Here is a 17,181-nt window from a genome sequence, read left to right as displayed (position 1 = left end):
TCATTGTAGTTTTGATTTGCTTTCTCTAATAATGGTCAGTGCTTAGAGTCTTTCCCTGTATTTGTTGGCCATCTGTCTGTCTTCTTTGGAGAAATGTCTGTTCAGGTCTTCTGCCCATTTTTGATTGGGTTGTTTGGTATAAAGCTGCTTGTATGTTCTGGAGATTAATTCTTTGTCAGTTGTTTCATTTGCAGATATTTTCTCCCATTTTGAGGGCTATCTCTTAATCTTGTTGATTGTTTCCTTTGCTGCAAAAGCTTTTAAGTCCCATTTGTTTATTTGTTTTTATTTCCATTACTCTAGGAGGTGGGTCACAGAGGATCTTGCTGTGATATATGTCAAAGAATGTACCTATGTTTTCCTCTAAGAGCTTTATAGTTTTGGGCCTTACATTTAAATCTTTAATCCAATATGAGTTTATCTTTGTGTGTGGTGTTAGGAAGTGTTCTAGTTCCATTCTTTTACAAGTAGCTGTCCGCTTTACCCAGCACCACTTATTGAAGAGGCTGTCTTTTCTCCATTGTATACTCTTGCCTCCTTGTTAATGGTAAGATGCCCATAGGTGCATGGGTTTATCTCTGGGCTTTCTATCTCGTTCCATAGGTCTGTATTTCTGTTTTTGTGCCAATACCATACTTTCTTAATAACTGTAGCTTTGCAGTATAGAGAGAAGTCAGGAAGGTTGATTCCTCCAGGTCCATTCTTCTTTTTCAAGATTGCTTTGGCTATTCGGGGTCCTGTGTGTTTCCATAGAAATTGTGAAATTTTTTGTTTTACTTCTGTGAAAAATACCATTGGTAGTTTGATACGGATTGCACTGAATCTATAGATTACTTGGGGTGGTACAGGCAAAGAAGGAACCTACCTCAGTATGATAAAGGCCACATACAGCAAACCCACAGCAAACATTATTCTCAGCGGTGAAAACTGAAAGCATTTCCTCCGAGATCGGGAATAAGACGAGGGTGCCCGCTCTTACCACTGTTACTCCACACAGCTCTGGAAGTCCGAGCCCCGGCGATCGGAAGGAAAAGCAGTAACAGGAATCCAGATAGGAAAAGAAGGAGGAAAACTCTGTTTGCAGATGACATGATACTATACACAGAAAACCCTAAAGACTCCACCAGAAAATTAGTAGAACTAATCAATGACTATATCAAAGTCGCAGGATATAAAATTAACACACAGAAACCCCTTGCATTCCTATATACTAACAATAAAAAATCAGAGAAGTTAAGGAAACAATCCCATCCACCACTGTAACGAAAAGAGTAAAATACCTAGAGATAAACCTACCTAACGAGACAAAAGACGGTATATAGAAAACTACGAGACGCTGACGGAAGAAACCAAAGATCGCACAAACAGACGGAGACATACCGCGTCCTTGGATTGGAAGAGTCACTGTTGTGAAAATGACTATACTGCCCAAAGTAAAGCATCTTTTAAACACACAGAAAAAGCCGCTTTTAATCTAATCTGGGAGGAAACAGTCTGCAGCGCAAATTACGGGGCTGAGTGCATAACCATCCATAATTTAACATGACCCCTGGGAGGCTGGCGGCTGGCTCACACCAGTATGGTCGCCATTGCACGTATTCTTTAAACGATGCTAAGAAGTAAAATGTGACCGTCAGCCAGCAGGAATTAAGTTATACAAAGGCTGACCCTCTTCCCCACTTAAAAAAAAAAAGCTGACAAACACTTAACCAGCATTCCTCTGACTCGGCGTCCTCCCCACGGGCTCCTGTGACTCAGCGGTGGGTCCGCTGCCCAGATAAGGAAACTCTCACTTCTCTGAGGAGCCGGGCTTCCAGTGCAGGGAGCCTCCCGGCCCCTCGGAGCGCTGCAGGCCCCCTCCTAGCTGGACACTCAGGGCTCAACTGGTTAGGGCCGTGCCCCCAGACACAGGCCCCCCAAAAGTGAGTTATACTTTCACTGCAAGACAGCGAGAAAAAGACACAGACACAGAGAAGGAAGAGCAGAAGCAGGATGTGAAACTGGGAGGCGAGAGGCGGGACGGCAGGGGTCGCGTGCTGGGCTTCGCAGCGCTGACCGCTGGCTCTGGGAAAAGGGACGGGCGCGCGGCCCCCAGGGCCAGCCCAGGAGGGCCACATCTGGCTTCTGGCTCCGTGGTTGCCATCTTCGTCTTGGGAACCATACGAACAAGAGGCCCTGCGTTTTCATCTCGCAAGTTACATGGCTGGTGGTGAGTAGAAGAAAGGTTTGCAGAACCGCCCTGAGGGGCAGGGGTGGGCGCAGCACGTGGCCGCACGTTCCAGTGCCTGTCCCGGGCTGGCTCCGAGCCCCCTCTGACCTGGAGCTACCAGCTGCCTTTTCCAGGAAAAAAGCCTCAGGAAGCATGGTCCTGCCGATTCCACACCAAGCTTAAGGAGCCAGGTAATTTATATCCTGAGTCTCTGGGAAGAAGACGACTTTGTCTGAAGCATTTAATGGTGAAAGCATCAATATTCGTTTATTCTCCATTCATTGCCCAAAAGAGCCATCTCTAGTCTCTTTCACCCCAAGAAAGAACAGCCACTCTAGTCTCCTGTCACAAGGTCTGGAGGGGTCCCCCAACCTGGGTAACTGCACCCTGTGTTCCGAAACCTGCCTCCTCGGCCCTGAGTGGACATAAGAACTGCACCCAGGAAGCCGGTGTTGGACAGAGGCCCACGCTGGCCATTGCCTGACCCAAGACCAGGTGAGCGACATCCAGTCTTGGGGGGTGGAGGGGAGCCAGTTCCAGGAGAAGCTGACGTGGCTTCCGAAAGGCTGAAGGTGGTGGCAGGGCCCCTGAAACAGCCCCCTGCCCCACTTCCTGGTCTCAGATCCCGCCCTGGGTTTCCTCAGCCATTTCTGCATTTTTCCAACCAATTTCCTCTCTGTTTTGTTAATTAACGTCATTGGAGATTTGTTTCATTACTTGCAACCAGATGAGTCCTGAGACGAGAGGGTCTGTCAGCACTTCATGTGTGCAAGTGAGGACCCAAGAGCCCACTGGTGGTATTTTAGGACAGCAACGATTTGTCGTAGGGGAAACCCACTTCAACCAGCCCATAACCCTGCCCTCTTTCCCAGAAACACAGGCTTGTGAATGTCCAGGTCACTTGTCTGGGGGAGGTCAGCCCCTACATAGTGACAGCAGCGGGTAAACACTGAGAGAGGCAGAGATGGCAGGTCTGTGGACCACCAAGGTCAGGTCAAGGCCTCCCACAGACAGAACCAGGAGCGCCACTCCAGGCGGAGCCTGGCCTTTTCCCTGCTTCCACCTGCCCTGAAGTCATCTCCCCTGGTCTTGCTTGCGGTCAGGGCTCAGGTTACCCTCTGCCCCCGTTTAAAATTCCACTTTCTCTCCATCCGTTTCCACCCAGCACACCCAACTAGACTTCCAAACTCAGAACACCGTCTTCCATCAAAGGCCATGGACTCAGATTTCTGACCCAGGGCCTCAGTGGAGGCAAAGAAGCCTCCCCACTCTTCCACCCACCAGGCGGCCAGGAAGCTCCTCTGCTTTGTCAGATCCCTGGGCCCTGTGGCCAGAGACCTGCTCTATTTTCATATGAGAACCACAGATAACAACCAGCCCCTTCAGGGGTCTTTCAGGCAAGCCCCAGGGAGGTCCCTCTTGGCTGGCCCACTCCGGCCCCCTGGACCGGGGCAGCCAGACTGAAAGGAGCACCTGGCTCCCCATGTCATCATTTTCCGGGCGGAGGCGAGAGACGTGCTGGAACTGCCGCAGAATCAACTGCCCGTCCAGGTGTGGTCTATCAGCTCCTCCCCATCTAAGCATTTCTGACCTGACTCGTTCAGCCAGTCCTCACCCCACAGATGAGGAGGAAAGGAATCTGAGATTTCCAGGTGTCTCCCGGAGGGTGGGGGGCTTGCTCCCACTCTGTCCCATGGCAGCCTGGTGGGGCGGGCAGCCCTGAGCCCCCTCTACCTGTGAAGGTCCTACAGATGAACGCGTCGTAACCTCCCAGTCAAACCAGAGAGCAGCAGTCTCTTCACGACATGAGCTCAGGCGGGCTGACGTTCGTGGTGAGGACTCAGTGGGTGAAAGGTACCCCTCTAGTGGGCAGAAGGACAGACACACGGCCAGTGCTGGGGGCATTGCGTGCAGACCGGGCGGATCTAAAGGATGAACAGGGACCAGCGGGCTGACGGAGGAGGAAAGGGTTCCAGGAAACGGGCTCAGAAGGCAGAAGGAGCAAAGATCAGGGAAGCTGCCCGCCAGGTCTGCGCGGCCCGCTACAGGAAGCCACAGTAACAGCCCCCAGCCAACCCCATCCTCAGGCAGCAGCAGGACCCCACCTCGGATTGGCCGGTAAAGAAGATAAAGGGCAGGCTCCCCCCATCAGCCCGGTTGCCTAGGTGGGGCCCCAGGCGGAGGCAGGCACACCCTCACAGGGAGCCGATGAGAGATTCTAACCCAGCGGCTCCAGCTCTGGACATGCCAGTGACCGCCCACCTCCTCCTCCCTGAACTGAACTTCAGACTTGTAGATAACACCACAGTCAGCCGTGCCCAGGACAGCCTTTCACCCATGCCCAGCGCCCAGCATGGGTGAAGCTGGTGGAATGAACCTCAAGCTAGCCGGTGGCTTACCGTTTCAGGGCCCTCAACCTTGGGGAAATTTACTTAGCAGCCTCCTGTTTGGAGCCAGAGGGCAAGAGAAAATGCTGGAACTCTCCAAGGCCAGAGCTTCTCCTGTCAACAGCGCTGGGCCTGGGTCAGGCCCACTTGTCCAAGGCCTGCTGTGGACCTGCTGGCCAGGGGGCTTCTCCACGGCTCTCCTTCAGGCCCCTCCTGGGGTCAGCAGCCTCCCTCTGGCAGGAAAAGCAGGCCCGGCTTCCCTGCAGCCCATCCGCGGGGCCCCAAGCAGGGTCGACCCCAGCCCCCATCTGACCCCACAGGCCCTCCCTGGGCGCCTGCCTTTCCAGCCCCTCTCTGGGCTGGCTGAGCTCATCTCGTGACTGTGAGTCACCCCAGCCTGTGCTCTGGGCCGCCCTGCAGACCCAGGCTCCCGCAGGCCCCAGGGCCCTTGCAGAAGCCATTCGCTCTCCAAGGGAAAGACCCACGCGCACTCACACCCGCCCTCTGCCTCTCAGCACCTCAGGCCTCAGTCTCAACACGAGGCCAGTCCGCCTGGCCCAGGTGCTCTGCTCTCGCTCTCTCACTTCTCTTTCTTTCTGTGCACTCAGCTCAGTTTGTAATTAAAAAGTCATGATGATTAGTTAAGGTGCACCTCGCTCGTTAGTCTATCAGCTCGGTGGGACCTGCGCTATTTCCGCCTGGCGCTGTATCCCCCAACTCAAAGCACAACGCCTGGCCCAGGATCCGTACTCGTGTCTGCGGAAGGGAGGACGGGGGTGGGGGAGGTTAGGGAAAAAAAGAGAGGAATGGCCAGGGTCACACTCAGGGGCCTGCTGATTGCCTAACAATGGCTTCAAAGAAGAAAAATAAACCCAGGTGTGCAGTATTTGCAGATGTCCACGCGGCAAACACTCTCACCGCGGCCAGCTCCCAGCCACCAGCCCTGCATCCTGACCATGTGGTCCAGCCAGCTCCGAGCCAGGACGGACATTTGGTGTCCAACATGATTTTGTTGTTGTTCAGTCGCTCAGTCGTGTCTGACTCTTTGAACTCTCTGACCCCATGAACTGCAGCACGCCAGGCTTCCCTGTCCTTCATCATCTCCCGGAGTTTGCTCACATTCATGTCCATTGAGTCCATGATGCTACCCATCCCTCTCATCCTCTGTTCTTAAATGACATCAACTTTTGTTTTAAAATTAATTTATTTATTTTCATTGGAGGCTAATTACTTTGCAATACTGTGGTGGTTTTTTCCATACATCGACACGAATCAGCCATGGGTGTACGTGTGTCCCCCGTCCTGAACCCCCCTCCCAGCTCCCTCCCCACCCCATAAATGACATCAACTGTTGACTCAGTACTATCTGGGCCTGAAGGCCAAGATGAACTGAGACTTGATCCAGACTGAGAATATGAAGGAAAGGTGAGATCTGGGATGAACACCATCCCCCAAAAGATGGAAGAGCTGCTTAGTAACTGTGCAAGTCCAGTCTCTCCATCAGGGAGGCCCAGGCCAGATTCTACGCAGAGGAGCTTGTCACGAGCAAGTCAAAGCCTTCGAGAAAAGCTGCTATACCTGCTGACCTAACATTTGTTTCCCTTCCCCGTAATTTACCCTAACAGCTCAAAACAAGCAAATCTGACCCTACAACACCAAATCAAAAAAGTACTGAGACCATAAAAATATTAGAAGACAATTTTTTCCCCTAATATTCCAGGATTATAGAAGCCCTAAATCTAACACAAAACCCAGAAACCATAAAAAATTCATTTGACACTATGCAAACCAGAAGTCTGTGTGTGATGAAAACACCACAAACAAAATCAGAAGACAAACAGCACACTGTAGGGAAAAAACATTTACAAAACATCCCAAATACTGAATAAAGTAAATTCCTTTATGCGTAAGGTCCTTTTGTAAATCAGCAAGAAAATAACCCCCTCCCCACAAAGATATACACAAAAAGGATGTGAAGACGCAGTTCAAAGAAAAGGAAAGACAAAGGGCTTGAGAATTTTCAGAGATGTTTAACCTCCCCCCCTAAGAAGAGAATGCAAGTGACAAGAATGACCAAAGACAGTTTCTCATTTAGAACTGTGACAATGCCCCAGGGGTGGGCGGGGCTGGGGGTAGTGTGGGAACGGGCCTCCAGCTAATCAGTGGAAGTGTGAATTGGTAATAAGATCTCTGTGGAGAACACTTAGACAACATCTATCAAAATAAGAACGCGGCCTCCACTTCTAAGTTTCAGGTGTGCCGGAATTTCACTATATGTTGCATCATAACCAAAAGGCCCCTCCGGAAGGTGCCCTGATCCCTTGTTACACAGAAAAACAGTGAAGTGAGGAGGCTCCCGGTTCTGATGCACACGCTCCCCCCACACAGGCGGTCAAGAAGCGTGAAACAGTGCCTACGATATGTTAAGGTTTAGGAGAGAAGATAGATATAAATGAAAATAGAATATTTTTGGAAGGACACATAAGAAACTGTAACCATGGTTGCTTTTGAAGAGGGAACTTAGAGGCAGAGATGGTGAGAAATCTTGCTTTTATTCTTTGTGTTCTGTCCCATGTGGGTGCATTTTTTTTTTTTTTATTACGGTCAATTTCTTAAAAAAAAAAAAAAAAAAGACAGGCAAAGAGATGTTCACTGCTGTGCTGCATGTAGTAGGCAAGTGAAACAGAACCACACTAGGCTGACCCGAGGTGAGTTCTTTCTTAAACTAGTCCTATTGTGATGACATTGCAATTATGTTCCATCCCAGTTGTACAGAGCCCCTTTAAAGAACTTCTAGTCTTGAGCCGCAGAAAGAGAAGTCAAGTTACTTCCTGGGATATTTAAACAACTCTCAGGTTACACAGGAGAAATGCCAGCAACCTATGAGAATTCTTGGCAAATAGAAAAAAATATCAGAACACGAGATAAACAAACATCTTAAATTTCATGTACAGAAAGAGAGAGAAGCTTAGGAAGTGTTACTGACACTGATTTTAGGCACAATTCTAAGGGTTGTTCGAGGAAGTGGAGAGCATTAGAAACCAACAAGGGTTCACTCTGAACAATACAGGATTCATGCAAACTACGGAGAGGAGTGTTTTAAACTCAGCAGGGCTGTGTTAAGCAAGACAATCTTCCTACGTGGCTGGGGATAAAAGGAAGAGCAGTCAACAGCATGTGGACGTTGAGGACCAACTTCATGGTCCACTCAAGGCTGGTGAGCCGACTTAAAGCTCAAGACCACACAGTGTTAAGACTGGTCTTGGACGGCTCAACACTCTTAATCAAAAGCAATAACACGTGAAAATGCTTTGAAGACTTTAGAGGGCAGCTCAAAAGTGGCGTCACCCGCATTATTTTGAAGGCGCCGCAAATCCTGAAACACCAGGGACCAGGCAAAGAATAGAGATTTACAAAAACAGAAATGAAGTAGAAACAAAAAGAGATCCTAACAGGGGAGATCTAGCAACCCTAAACTAGCACGCATGTCACATGGGCACTGGCTTAGAAAAGCCCTGCCTGAACAGGATCCCATCGAGCTTTGGTGACCGCGGCCTCAAGGTGGACAGATGACGCGTCTACTGAAAGCCTTCACATGCTGACTATGAACTTCATGAGTGGAAGATTCTGATCAGGACAGATCAGGGTGTGTGCGCCTGCCAGCCGTGTCCTGAGCGGTCTGCTTAAGAGACACGCAGGCCGCGTGGAGCCGTCAGAAGGGCAAATTCTGTTCCTTATGGAAGGACTGAAGGAGCTGGAAATTTCCTAGCCAGGAAAGAACCCAGCCCTTGTACCCTCAGATCTATCTGAGCAGGTGTGATACGAAGGAAGAAGAATCGTTCAGTGGAGAATGCTGCACAAACAGGCATGAGACGATCCTTGTTGTCGCTGCCAAAAAGCACGTCTTTCTGTCGGAAGAGCAGCTGAGAAGTGGGCTGCTGGCTCGCGGGGCCCTCAGCGAGGGATGGCCCCGCTGGGGACGCCATCGGGTGGGGACGCAGGTCTGTCCACTCCAAGGCCCCTCCGAACTCTAACAGCCCAGAGCTCTTCCTGGCCTGGCAGGTTCATGGGTGCAGAGCTATCCTAGCCGGAATAACCCAGTGGTCCCCAGCCTTTTTCACACCGGGGACTGATTTTGTAGAAGACAATTTTCCACAGCCTGGGGGTGAGGGGGATGGTTTGGGGATGATTCAAGGGCATTGCATTCATTGGGCCCTTCATTACTAATCTAGTGCTGCTACTGATCTGAGAGGAGGTACTGGTCTGTGGCACAGAGGTGGGGAGCCCCTGTAACAGAAAGGACAATATATGATATATATAGTAATGGTATATATCTAAACATATATTTAATATAATGTAATATATTCATTGGAAGGACTGATGCCGAAGCTCCAATACTTGGGCCACCTGATTCGAAGAGCCGATTCATTGGAACAGACCCTGATGCTGGGAAAGATTGCAGGCAGGAGGAGACGGGGACGACAGAGGATGAGGTGGTTGGATGGCATCACCAACTCGATGGACTTGAGTTTGAACAAGCTCCAGGAGATGGTGAAGGACAGGGAAGGCTGGGGTGCTGCAGTCCATGGGGTTGCAAAGAGTCGGATGTGACTGAGCAACTGACCAACAGCACCACTGTGTACAACAATAAAAGGAAGAACAAGGAGCCCCCTCCCCACCTAACACCCGGGGAGAGGACAGGGCCTCCGGGGCAGGGAGGGGCACACGCACGCTGAGGGAAGCCGAATGACAGAAACCTTACACGGGGCTTCTTTGAGTGGGGAAGACCTTGGCACTCCGTTGGGGAGGAGGGCACCAGAGGGCACTCCTCAGACCCTGCACTTCCACCTGCTGAGAGGAGAAGCTGCCAAGTCTATCCTCGGGCAAGCCAAGCTGACAGGCCCCCGACCCCCGGCGTCGGCACCCACCCAGGATGCGCTCCGCCTCCATCCATCTGATCCAGGATCCAGGGGGCACGGCCCACAGAGGGGACGGCCGGCGTTAACACTGCCAGAATGTGCTTAAGACGCTCTTGAGAGCATCGGTTATGGAACGGAACACCGTGGAAGGACAGACCTTTATTTAGATCCTATTTGTGCATGAAAATCAATATGTCCTTTTTAGTCTTGGTCTTACAGGGAAATGCATCTCTCCCTACTGTCCTCAAGTCTGCATCTCCTGGACTGCCCTGTCAGCCGCACAGAACAGACACAATAGGCACCCCAAACCATGCTGCGCATACATGAGCCCCTTGATCGCTCGCCTGGAACACCTGTCCAGCTCTCCGAGGTGCCCGCAGAGCCTGCTTTCCAGGACGGTTCTAGTCGTCTCTTCCCACCATCCACAGCGCCGCTAGGCTACCGATTCTCTGTCCCACCGCCTAACTCCAAGTTGGCCTCCCCTGTCACACCGGGACAGGCCACCCTGTACAGGCATCTGCTTTGATCTCCGTTATTCCTTCCCTTCTGTAGAAAGAGGCTCAAAGTATTCGACAGTGTTGCAAACCCTTACTTTCACAGACATACAAACAGTGTTAAGATACTCAATGTTCTTCATTTTTCCTGCTGGTAAACAAAAGACAGATATTGACCTCTATGGATGGGAAACAGTCACAGAAACACCTTGGCAGAGGATAGGCTGACGGGGGGCGGGGGGCTCAAGGTGAACAAGCTAGAAGGCTCTCCCTATTAACAGGTAATCCAACAGTTCCCAGAGGCCAGATCACTTCTCACCAGGCTGGTACAAGCTGAAGACAATGGTTATGATGATGTAAGAGTTTCATCTTACACATCCATGAGGCACAATTGTTTACTAACACACGTTTCGGGAAAAGGGGGAATACAGGCCCACGGATTATTATAAACGATCAAATTTCAGTCTTGCATTTAAACAAAGCATTTCAAACTGCCCAGAACTGCATGGAAGTGGGAGAAAGGTCTACATTTACTTTGAAATGCAAATTAGTTGTTTAAGACACAGAAGGAACAAAATATCACAAGTTGTTTGACACACTGGCATATGACCTCTCTGACATGTTAAGAAATCCAGACAATATGTAGGTGTCTTGGGTGTTAATTTCCTAGTAGTGCCCATTCTCCGTCTTTGTGCAGGCGACGCATCTCTCGCAAACACTCCTGTTCCGTCTCCCAGGATGCAGGACCTCGGCTAGAGGGGACCCCTGGGCTGGAGCAAGTCCATGTTGAGCTGAGGCTGGCCAGGATCTGATCTCAAAGCTGGGACAAGAGGGCTGTTGTGTGAGAGCCCGGTTGTCCCCGAACAGCACAAACTCAGCACCCTTCCTATACTCCAGAGGTGTCTGCTTTCTCAGGAACACTGGGGGTGGCAAACTCCAACCGGAAATAAATACCCCAGCCTCTGGGGAGGACTGAACTTGGGGACAGGGAAAGGGAAATATCAAAAGCCTTTTGCTACTCTGGCCACCACTTGGGCTCTTCCCTCAGCTTTAGTCAGTTTTCAGAGCCAGCGGGGGATGGCTGCGGTCTGCCAGGAAGAACGCCTGGGCATAGGAGCGATTCTGCAGGGGCTGGTTCTCTGTGGGAGACTCGGGGCAGCGGGCCGGCAAAGGGCTGAGCCCGGGGCCTGGCTCCAGCGGGCAGACCTTGAGAGAGGCGCGTCCTTAGGGCCAGGGGCTCACAGATCAGCCTCTCGACCTCCGCGGGCCGTCCCTGCCCGGACGAAGTGACAGCTCCAGGGTGGGGGAGGGAAGCTCGCTCCCTCGCAGAGAGAGAGGCGCCCCTTGCGTGTGTGCCAGCGGGGACGCGAGTTTGGGTGCCCCTTGGAGTCGGGAGGCAGCGTCACCGCGGAGGGCTGCGGGAGTCCGGCCGCGCACCCGGGCCCGCACCTCTGTCTGGGGGACGCAAGGAGGGGGAGCCCACGGGAGGCCGTGGACACGCGGGCGCGCACCACCGCAGGACCCCGTCTGCAGAGCGCGCGGGGAAGCGCGCGGGGACCGCGGAGGGCACAGCGCTCGCTCGGGAGGGGGACGCGGGCCGGCGCGGTCGCTGCCCTTACCTTGCTGACCACGTTTTGCACCAGGCCTGTGCGGATGCCATAGTCCCACGCGTGGCAGTCGCAGTTGGAGGCGTTGTCCCCCTTGTCCGGGGGGGACGGGAGGGGCGGCGCCTCGCCCCCGTCCGCGCCGCTGCCGTTGCCGAGGGGGCCCGCTGTCCCCCAGGCGGCGGTGGGGAAGAGGGTGGTCGGGGGGCTGGTCCCGTTGGCCAGGTCGCCGCCGCCCCACCGGCCCGTGGCCGTGACCCCCGCCGACTCGGCGCCCTTGCCGGCCCCGCGGCACCAGAAGTTGGGCTGGTCCAGGAGGAAGGAGTCCGAGAACTGGCTGAAGCCGATGAACAGCGCGGGGATCCAGGTGAGCAGCACGAGGGTCTTCTGGTAGCCGCCGCCCAGGCCCCCGAGGAAGGGCAGCACCGACCCGTCGTAGTCCAGCAACAGGAGGCTCGGATGCGGGCCGCCGGCGGCGTGCGGCGCGGGCAGCGGCTGGATGTCACCGCCGCCGCCGGGGCCCGCGCGTCCCCCGAGGGGCGCCGAGGCCGCCGCGTCCCCGGGCGGCAGGGCGCCGTTCTCCTCGGCCGCGGGCGGCAGCCTCCCGGGCCCGCCGCCCGCCGCCTCGCGCCGCCGGTCTATCGCCATGGCCCGGGCCCGCGGCGCCCGCAGAGGCGCATAGAGCGCGGCGGAGGCTCCCGCGGGGCCCCGGCAGAGCGCGCGGGCCCGGCGCCGCCGCCGCCGCCGCCGCCGCCGAGCAGGGCCCGCCGCTCGCAGGGACGATCGGCCGCCGCGCGCGTCACTGCGCCCCCATGGCCGGCCACCCGCGCCCCGGCTGCGGCCCCGGCGGGCGCCGGGCGGAGGGCGGGCAGAGGCCGCGGCCCTCAGCCGCCGCCGCTCATCGGCTCAGCGGCCCGGGCGCCGGCGGCCGAGCCCGCCGCTCTCCGCGGCTCCGCGCGCGGCGCGCTCGAGGAGGAGGAGCGGCGCGGTGCCGGGGTCGGCCGGCGGAGCTCTGCGGGGCGCGGCGCGAGCGGTGCAGGCGGCTCGGCGATCCCCGCGCGCCCGGGATGTATTTATCCGACCCCGGCGCCTCCCGGAAGCCGCGAGCCCGGTGCCAGCCTGCCGCGCCGGCCGCGCTCCCCGGCTCGGCTCCCCGGCTTCCCCCCGCCTCCCGCGCCCCGGCCCGCCCCCTCTCCCCCCGCGCGGTGGAGGTAACGCGGCACCTGCTGCGCCCGCTCCTGCGCGCGAGCGCCCCCTCCGGCCCGCCGCCGCCGCCGCGGGAGGGGCGGGGACTCGGGCGCCCGGCCGCCGGCTCGAAGATCCCCGCCCGGCTCAGCTCGGCGCCCCGCAGGGCGAGGGGGCGGCGCGCGCCGCCGCGGGCGCGTGGGGTCCGGGGCTCCGAGGGGGCGGCGCGCGCCGGGCGGGTGATCGGGTGGTCCTCGGCTCGGCTCCGGCGGGCGCCGGCTGTCGGTGACCTCTATCCGTTTCCCAAGTGCCCGCCACCAGCTACCTGCACCCCACGCCCGGCCCCGAGCTCAAGGGTCGCCAGCGTTCGGGAGCAACCCCCCCCCCTACCCGGCGCTGTTTCGAGGCGCCGACACGATAGGAGTGGGCGCGTTTGCCCATTTCAGGTCGTGGGTCTTCCGCAGCGTCAGGTCCCCCGAGACAGACCGCAGCACCCACTCCCGAGTCGCCATTTCTCGCCCTACTCCCAAAGGAATGCTGTCTAAACACGATGCCAGACGGATATATTGCCAACCTGGAGTTACATGTAAATATCAACACCGGATCGCGAAGGTGCAGGCGTCCCCCACCCTCTCCCCGAGGTGCACTCCGATCCCGGCGGAGCGCACGGGGCACCGCGGGCCGGCCTCCCCTCCCCTCCCGCGCTCCCGGGCCGCCGGTGTCGCCAGCGCGGTACACAGAACACCGCCCTGCGGCAAACGGCCGCATTCACACATTTCCTCCCGCACCCGGCTTGCCCAATGATACAGACCCTTGACTTGACATTCTGGGAAGTTTATTAATGAGGGTCTCAAATAGAGTAGTCAATTTCCACCCTTGTTTAGGGAAGAAAAAGTGGAAGAAATGCTTTTGCTTTCCAAAAGAAGCTGGGCTTACAGAATGTACTCTTGGATTTCCATTATTTGCTTACATTTTTAACCTGGGGTTCCTCTTTGTTACGGGCAATACGTACTTACTATATAAAATACTAGCACGCCCGCCCGGAGAGAGAGTGAGAATTCTTTAAAGGCTTCCAGGGGCCTTGGGGGCAGGGAGCTCGTGGAGTCTCCTGTGAGCCTGAGAAGGGGAGATTAGATAAGCAAGGGGCCCGCAGGAAATGCCAGACCTCGGAGAAATGGGTCTCAAACCCTGCACATATCTAAACACCAAGCACTTCGTTAGTGTTCAGTGTTTCAGTAAAGACTGAACCTGGCAGTGTTGGCTTTCAGATACACCCGGTCACTCAGTCCTCTTGGACCCCCAAGAGGTAGGTTCTCAAGATGAAGCTGCAGGCTTAGGTGAGTACCAGGGCAGGCAGAGCCAAACGTCTAGCTTGGAACCAGATCTTCTGACTTTACACTCCGGGGTTTCCTTTATTTCAACAGACAGGGTAAACAACAAAACCTCAACAAAGCAAGCAGAAAGGAAATCCAAAAAAAAAAAATCATAGGAAAGACTTTTAAAAGATATTTGTCAATATGCATGGGGTGGCAAAGAGTCAGACACGACTGAGCGACTGAACTGAACTGATTTTTAAGTGGGAGAATCCCTGGCCTTGGGGAGGAGTTTCATTGCCAACTGTTGTTAGCTCTTGTTTCAAAATGGTAGCAAAACCCCTCAAGTGGTACATTTCCAGAATTGGGGGACATACTTGAAATGGTACCCCTTAAAATTCAAGCTATATGGAGAGAGTAACATGGAAACTTACACTGCCATATATAGAATAGATAGCCAACCGGAATTTGCTGTTTGACTCAGGGAACTCAAACCCCGGCTCTATAACAACCTAGAGGGGAGGGCAAGGGAGGGGGTGGGAGTGAGATCCAACAGAGAGGGGACATACATGTGCCTGTGGCTGATTCATGTTGATGGTTGGCAGAAACCAACACAACTTTGTAAAGCAATTTTCAGGATGGGGAACACATGAGAAATAAAGGAATAAAAAATTAAAAAAAAAAAAGAAAAATAAATTTAAAATTAAAAAAAAAAACTAAAAGGAAGTCACCTGAGATGTTTGGAATTAGCCAGCACCACACTGACCTGGTCGTTGTAATTAAGTTACCGATTAGATTAGGATTTTCCTAAATTCATCTTGGATCGACATGCCCCCCCCCCCGCCCCCCGCCAAATCGAGTCAAGAAGATTAAAAGTTAACAATTAAAGTCCTCTTTAATTTATTAAGACATATCACAAGTGACCTCACAGAGGGACCTAGAACAAAATGAGTCAGGAGAAAGAAGTGGAAGTGTTCGGGATCACTAGCTGGTACGGGGCAGCCTGTCAGACACCTGCGATCGCAATACTGAATTCTACTTTCCTGCGCCGTAGTTATCACTAAGGGCTAGTTTTCTCGTTTGCTTATTTATTTATTGCCGCCTGACTCTAGACAGTTCCTGTACTCGCTGTATTTCTGCTGCCTGGCACACCCAAGACAGGATGTATCGGTGAGTAAACGAGTGTGTCCCGTTGTCATCGGTTGGTGATGTCATCTGCTAGGATCCTCGTCTCTGTTTACTCTGATTCTTCAGTCACCCAGCAACCTTTTCATGTTTGTTGAATCTCTCAAATATAGTGCTCAGATCAGCCAGTAGGAGAATTCAAATGGTCCTGACAATTCTATGTCTTATGCTAAGTTATTGTGGTTAAGTCGGTTAGCTCCCAGTGTAAAGTTCTTCTGGGCAGTTAAAAGACGCTTGCTCCTTGGAAGAAAAGTTGTGACGAACCTAGATGGAGTATTAAAAAGCAGAGAGGTCACTTTGCCAAGAAAGGTCTGTATAGTCCAAGCTATGGTTTTTCCAGTTGTCATGTAGGGATGTGAGAGTTGGACCCTAAAGAAAGCTGAGCACTGAGGAATTGATGCTTTTGAACTGTGGTGTTGGAGAAGACTCTCAAGAGTCCCTTGGACTGCAAGGAGATTCAACCAGTCCATCCTAAAGGAAATCGGTCCTGAATATTCATTGGAAGGACTGATGCTGAAGCTGAAGCTCCAATAATTTGGCCACCTGATGCGGAGAGCCGACCCACTGGAAAAGGCCCAGATGTTGGGAAAGATTGAGGGCAGGAGGAGAAGGGGATGACAGAGGATGAGATGGTTGGATGGCATCACTGACTCAATGGACATGAGTTTGAGTAGCTCTGGGAGATAGTGAAGGACAGGGAAGCCCACGGGGTCACAAAGAGTTGGACACGACTTAGCAACGAGACAACAACAAACGGGTTTGCAGACGATGATTTGTGGGTTAAAAGCAGCTCACAGACCACACACTATGCTTCCAGAAAAATAACTACTAACTTAAAAATCAGGAGATTTTTTAAGCACATGGCAGAGGCCCTGGCCCTTGTGATGCTTTTTTCCTTGAAAGACAGTGAACAGACAGGAACTTATCTCCAGCTTATCTTGTTTCTGCTGGGCACACTGGAATGTGTGTGCACGTCACTTGTCTGGCCCCAGAGAACATCTGAGGTTGTAACCCTAAATTTATGTTAGTATCCTGAGCTCTCTGATCTCCATTTCTCTTCCTTTGAAAGCATGACAAAAATGTCTGTAATTTTATTAAAATTGAGAAAATAATGAGAAGAAATAAAAGACACAACGGAATCACCAATACACTTGAACAATTTTATTTCCTTGGAGATAGCAAGAGGAAAAAAAATATTTAGCTTACTTCTAAAGTTGATAAAAGTCTAATTTTAAATCCTCCAAAATTCTGGAAGAGTTAGTTTCAAGGAATTGGTATCAGGGTTAATAAACTTAAAATGTACAAAGCAATCATAGCACATGGATTTCACACTGTTTTCTTTTTTTTTTGAACCTGTATGTTCATGCTTTTTATTTATACTTGAAATGCAGGTAGATATATTTTAAAACATCGTGTCCTTTTTTTTTTTTTTACTACAGTCTGATTTCTTTCTTTCAAATAGCTATTTGAAAGGTAGGTTGTCTTGATTTTTGGAGCATGGGAGAAAGTGATATGAAATTACTTCAAAGTCTACTGTGTACATTTGAACTTTATTTACATCATCCTTTGACTTTTGAAATGTTAACTTTTGACTAACAAGGAATTTGACATTTACAAAACCTATCATAAATGAAAGTGCAACAGCTACTTTTGTTCTGTGGAAGTAATAAAAATGTCACAAAATCTATCCTTTAAAAAACCTACAGGGAATATCTTGAGAAAAACTGGAGGAGTACATGCCAATTCATTGTTCCTGATCAAGGGAAGTGAAAAGAAGTAGCAAAGTGAATATAAGACTTCTATGAGAAAAGCAATTCAATTATAAATCTGATTGATAGGGCCCAATTAAAAGCTTGGTTAAAATTTAATTTTGAACTCTTATTGA

At 52.4% G+C, this 17,181-nt stretch overlaps 1 protein-coding gene across 3 annotated transcripts in view; it reads right to left on the bottom strand.

Moving 5' to 3' along the window:
• The window catches only part of SLC22A23 (solute carrier family 22 member 23), a 135,749-nt gene extending 121,165 nt beyond the window's left edge, over positions 1-14,584 (bottom strand). For all 3 annotated transcript variants that reach the window (XM_005223883.5, XM_005223884.4, XM_059880429.1), the window contains exon 1: positions 11,629-14,584. In XM_005223883.5, coding sequence (XP_005223940.2) covers positions 11,629-12,261 — 633 coding nt within the window. In that variant the 5' untranslated portion in view covers positions 12,262-14,584. The remainder of the gene's footprint in view (positions 1-11,628) is intronic.
• Between the last annotated feature and the right edge of the window lie 2,597 nt (positions 14,585-17,181).

Source organism: Bos taurus, chromosome 23 (assembly GCF_002263795.3).
Source record: "Bos taurus isolate L1 Dominette 01449 registration number 42190680 breed Hereford chromosome 23, ARS-UCD2.0, whole genome shotgun sequence".
In the NCBI taxonomy this organism is placed as follows: Eukaryota; Metazoa; Chordata; class Mammalia; order Artiodactyla; family Bovidae; genus Bos; species Bos taurus.
This window is presented reverse-complemented; position numbering and strand designations above follow the sequence as displayed.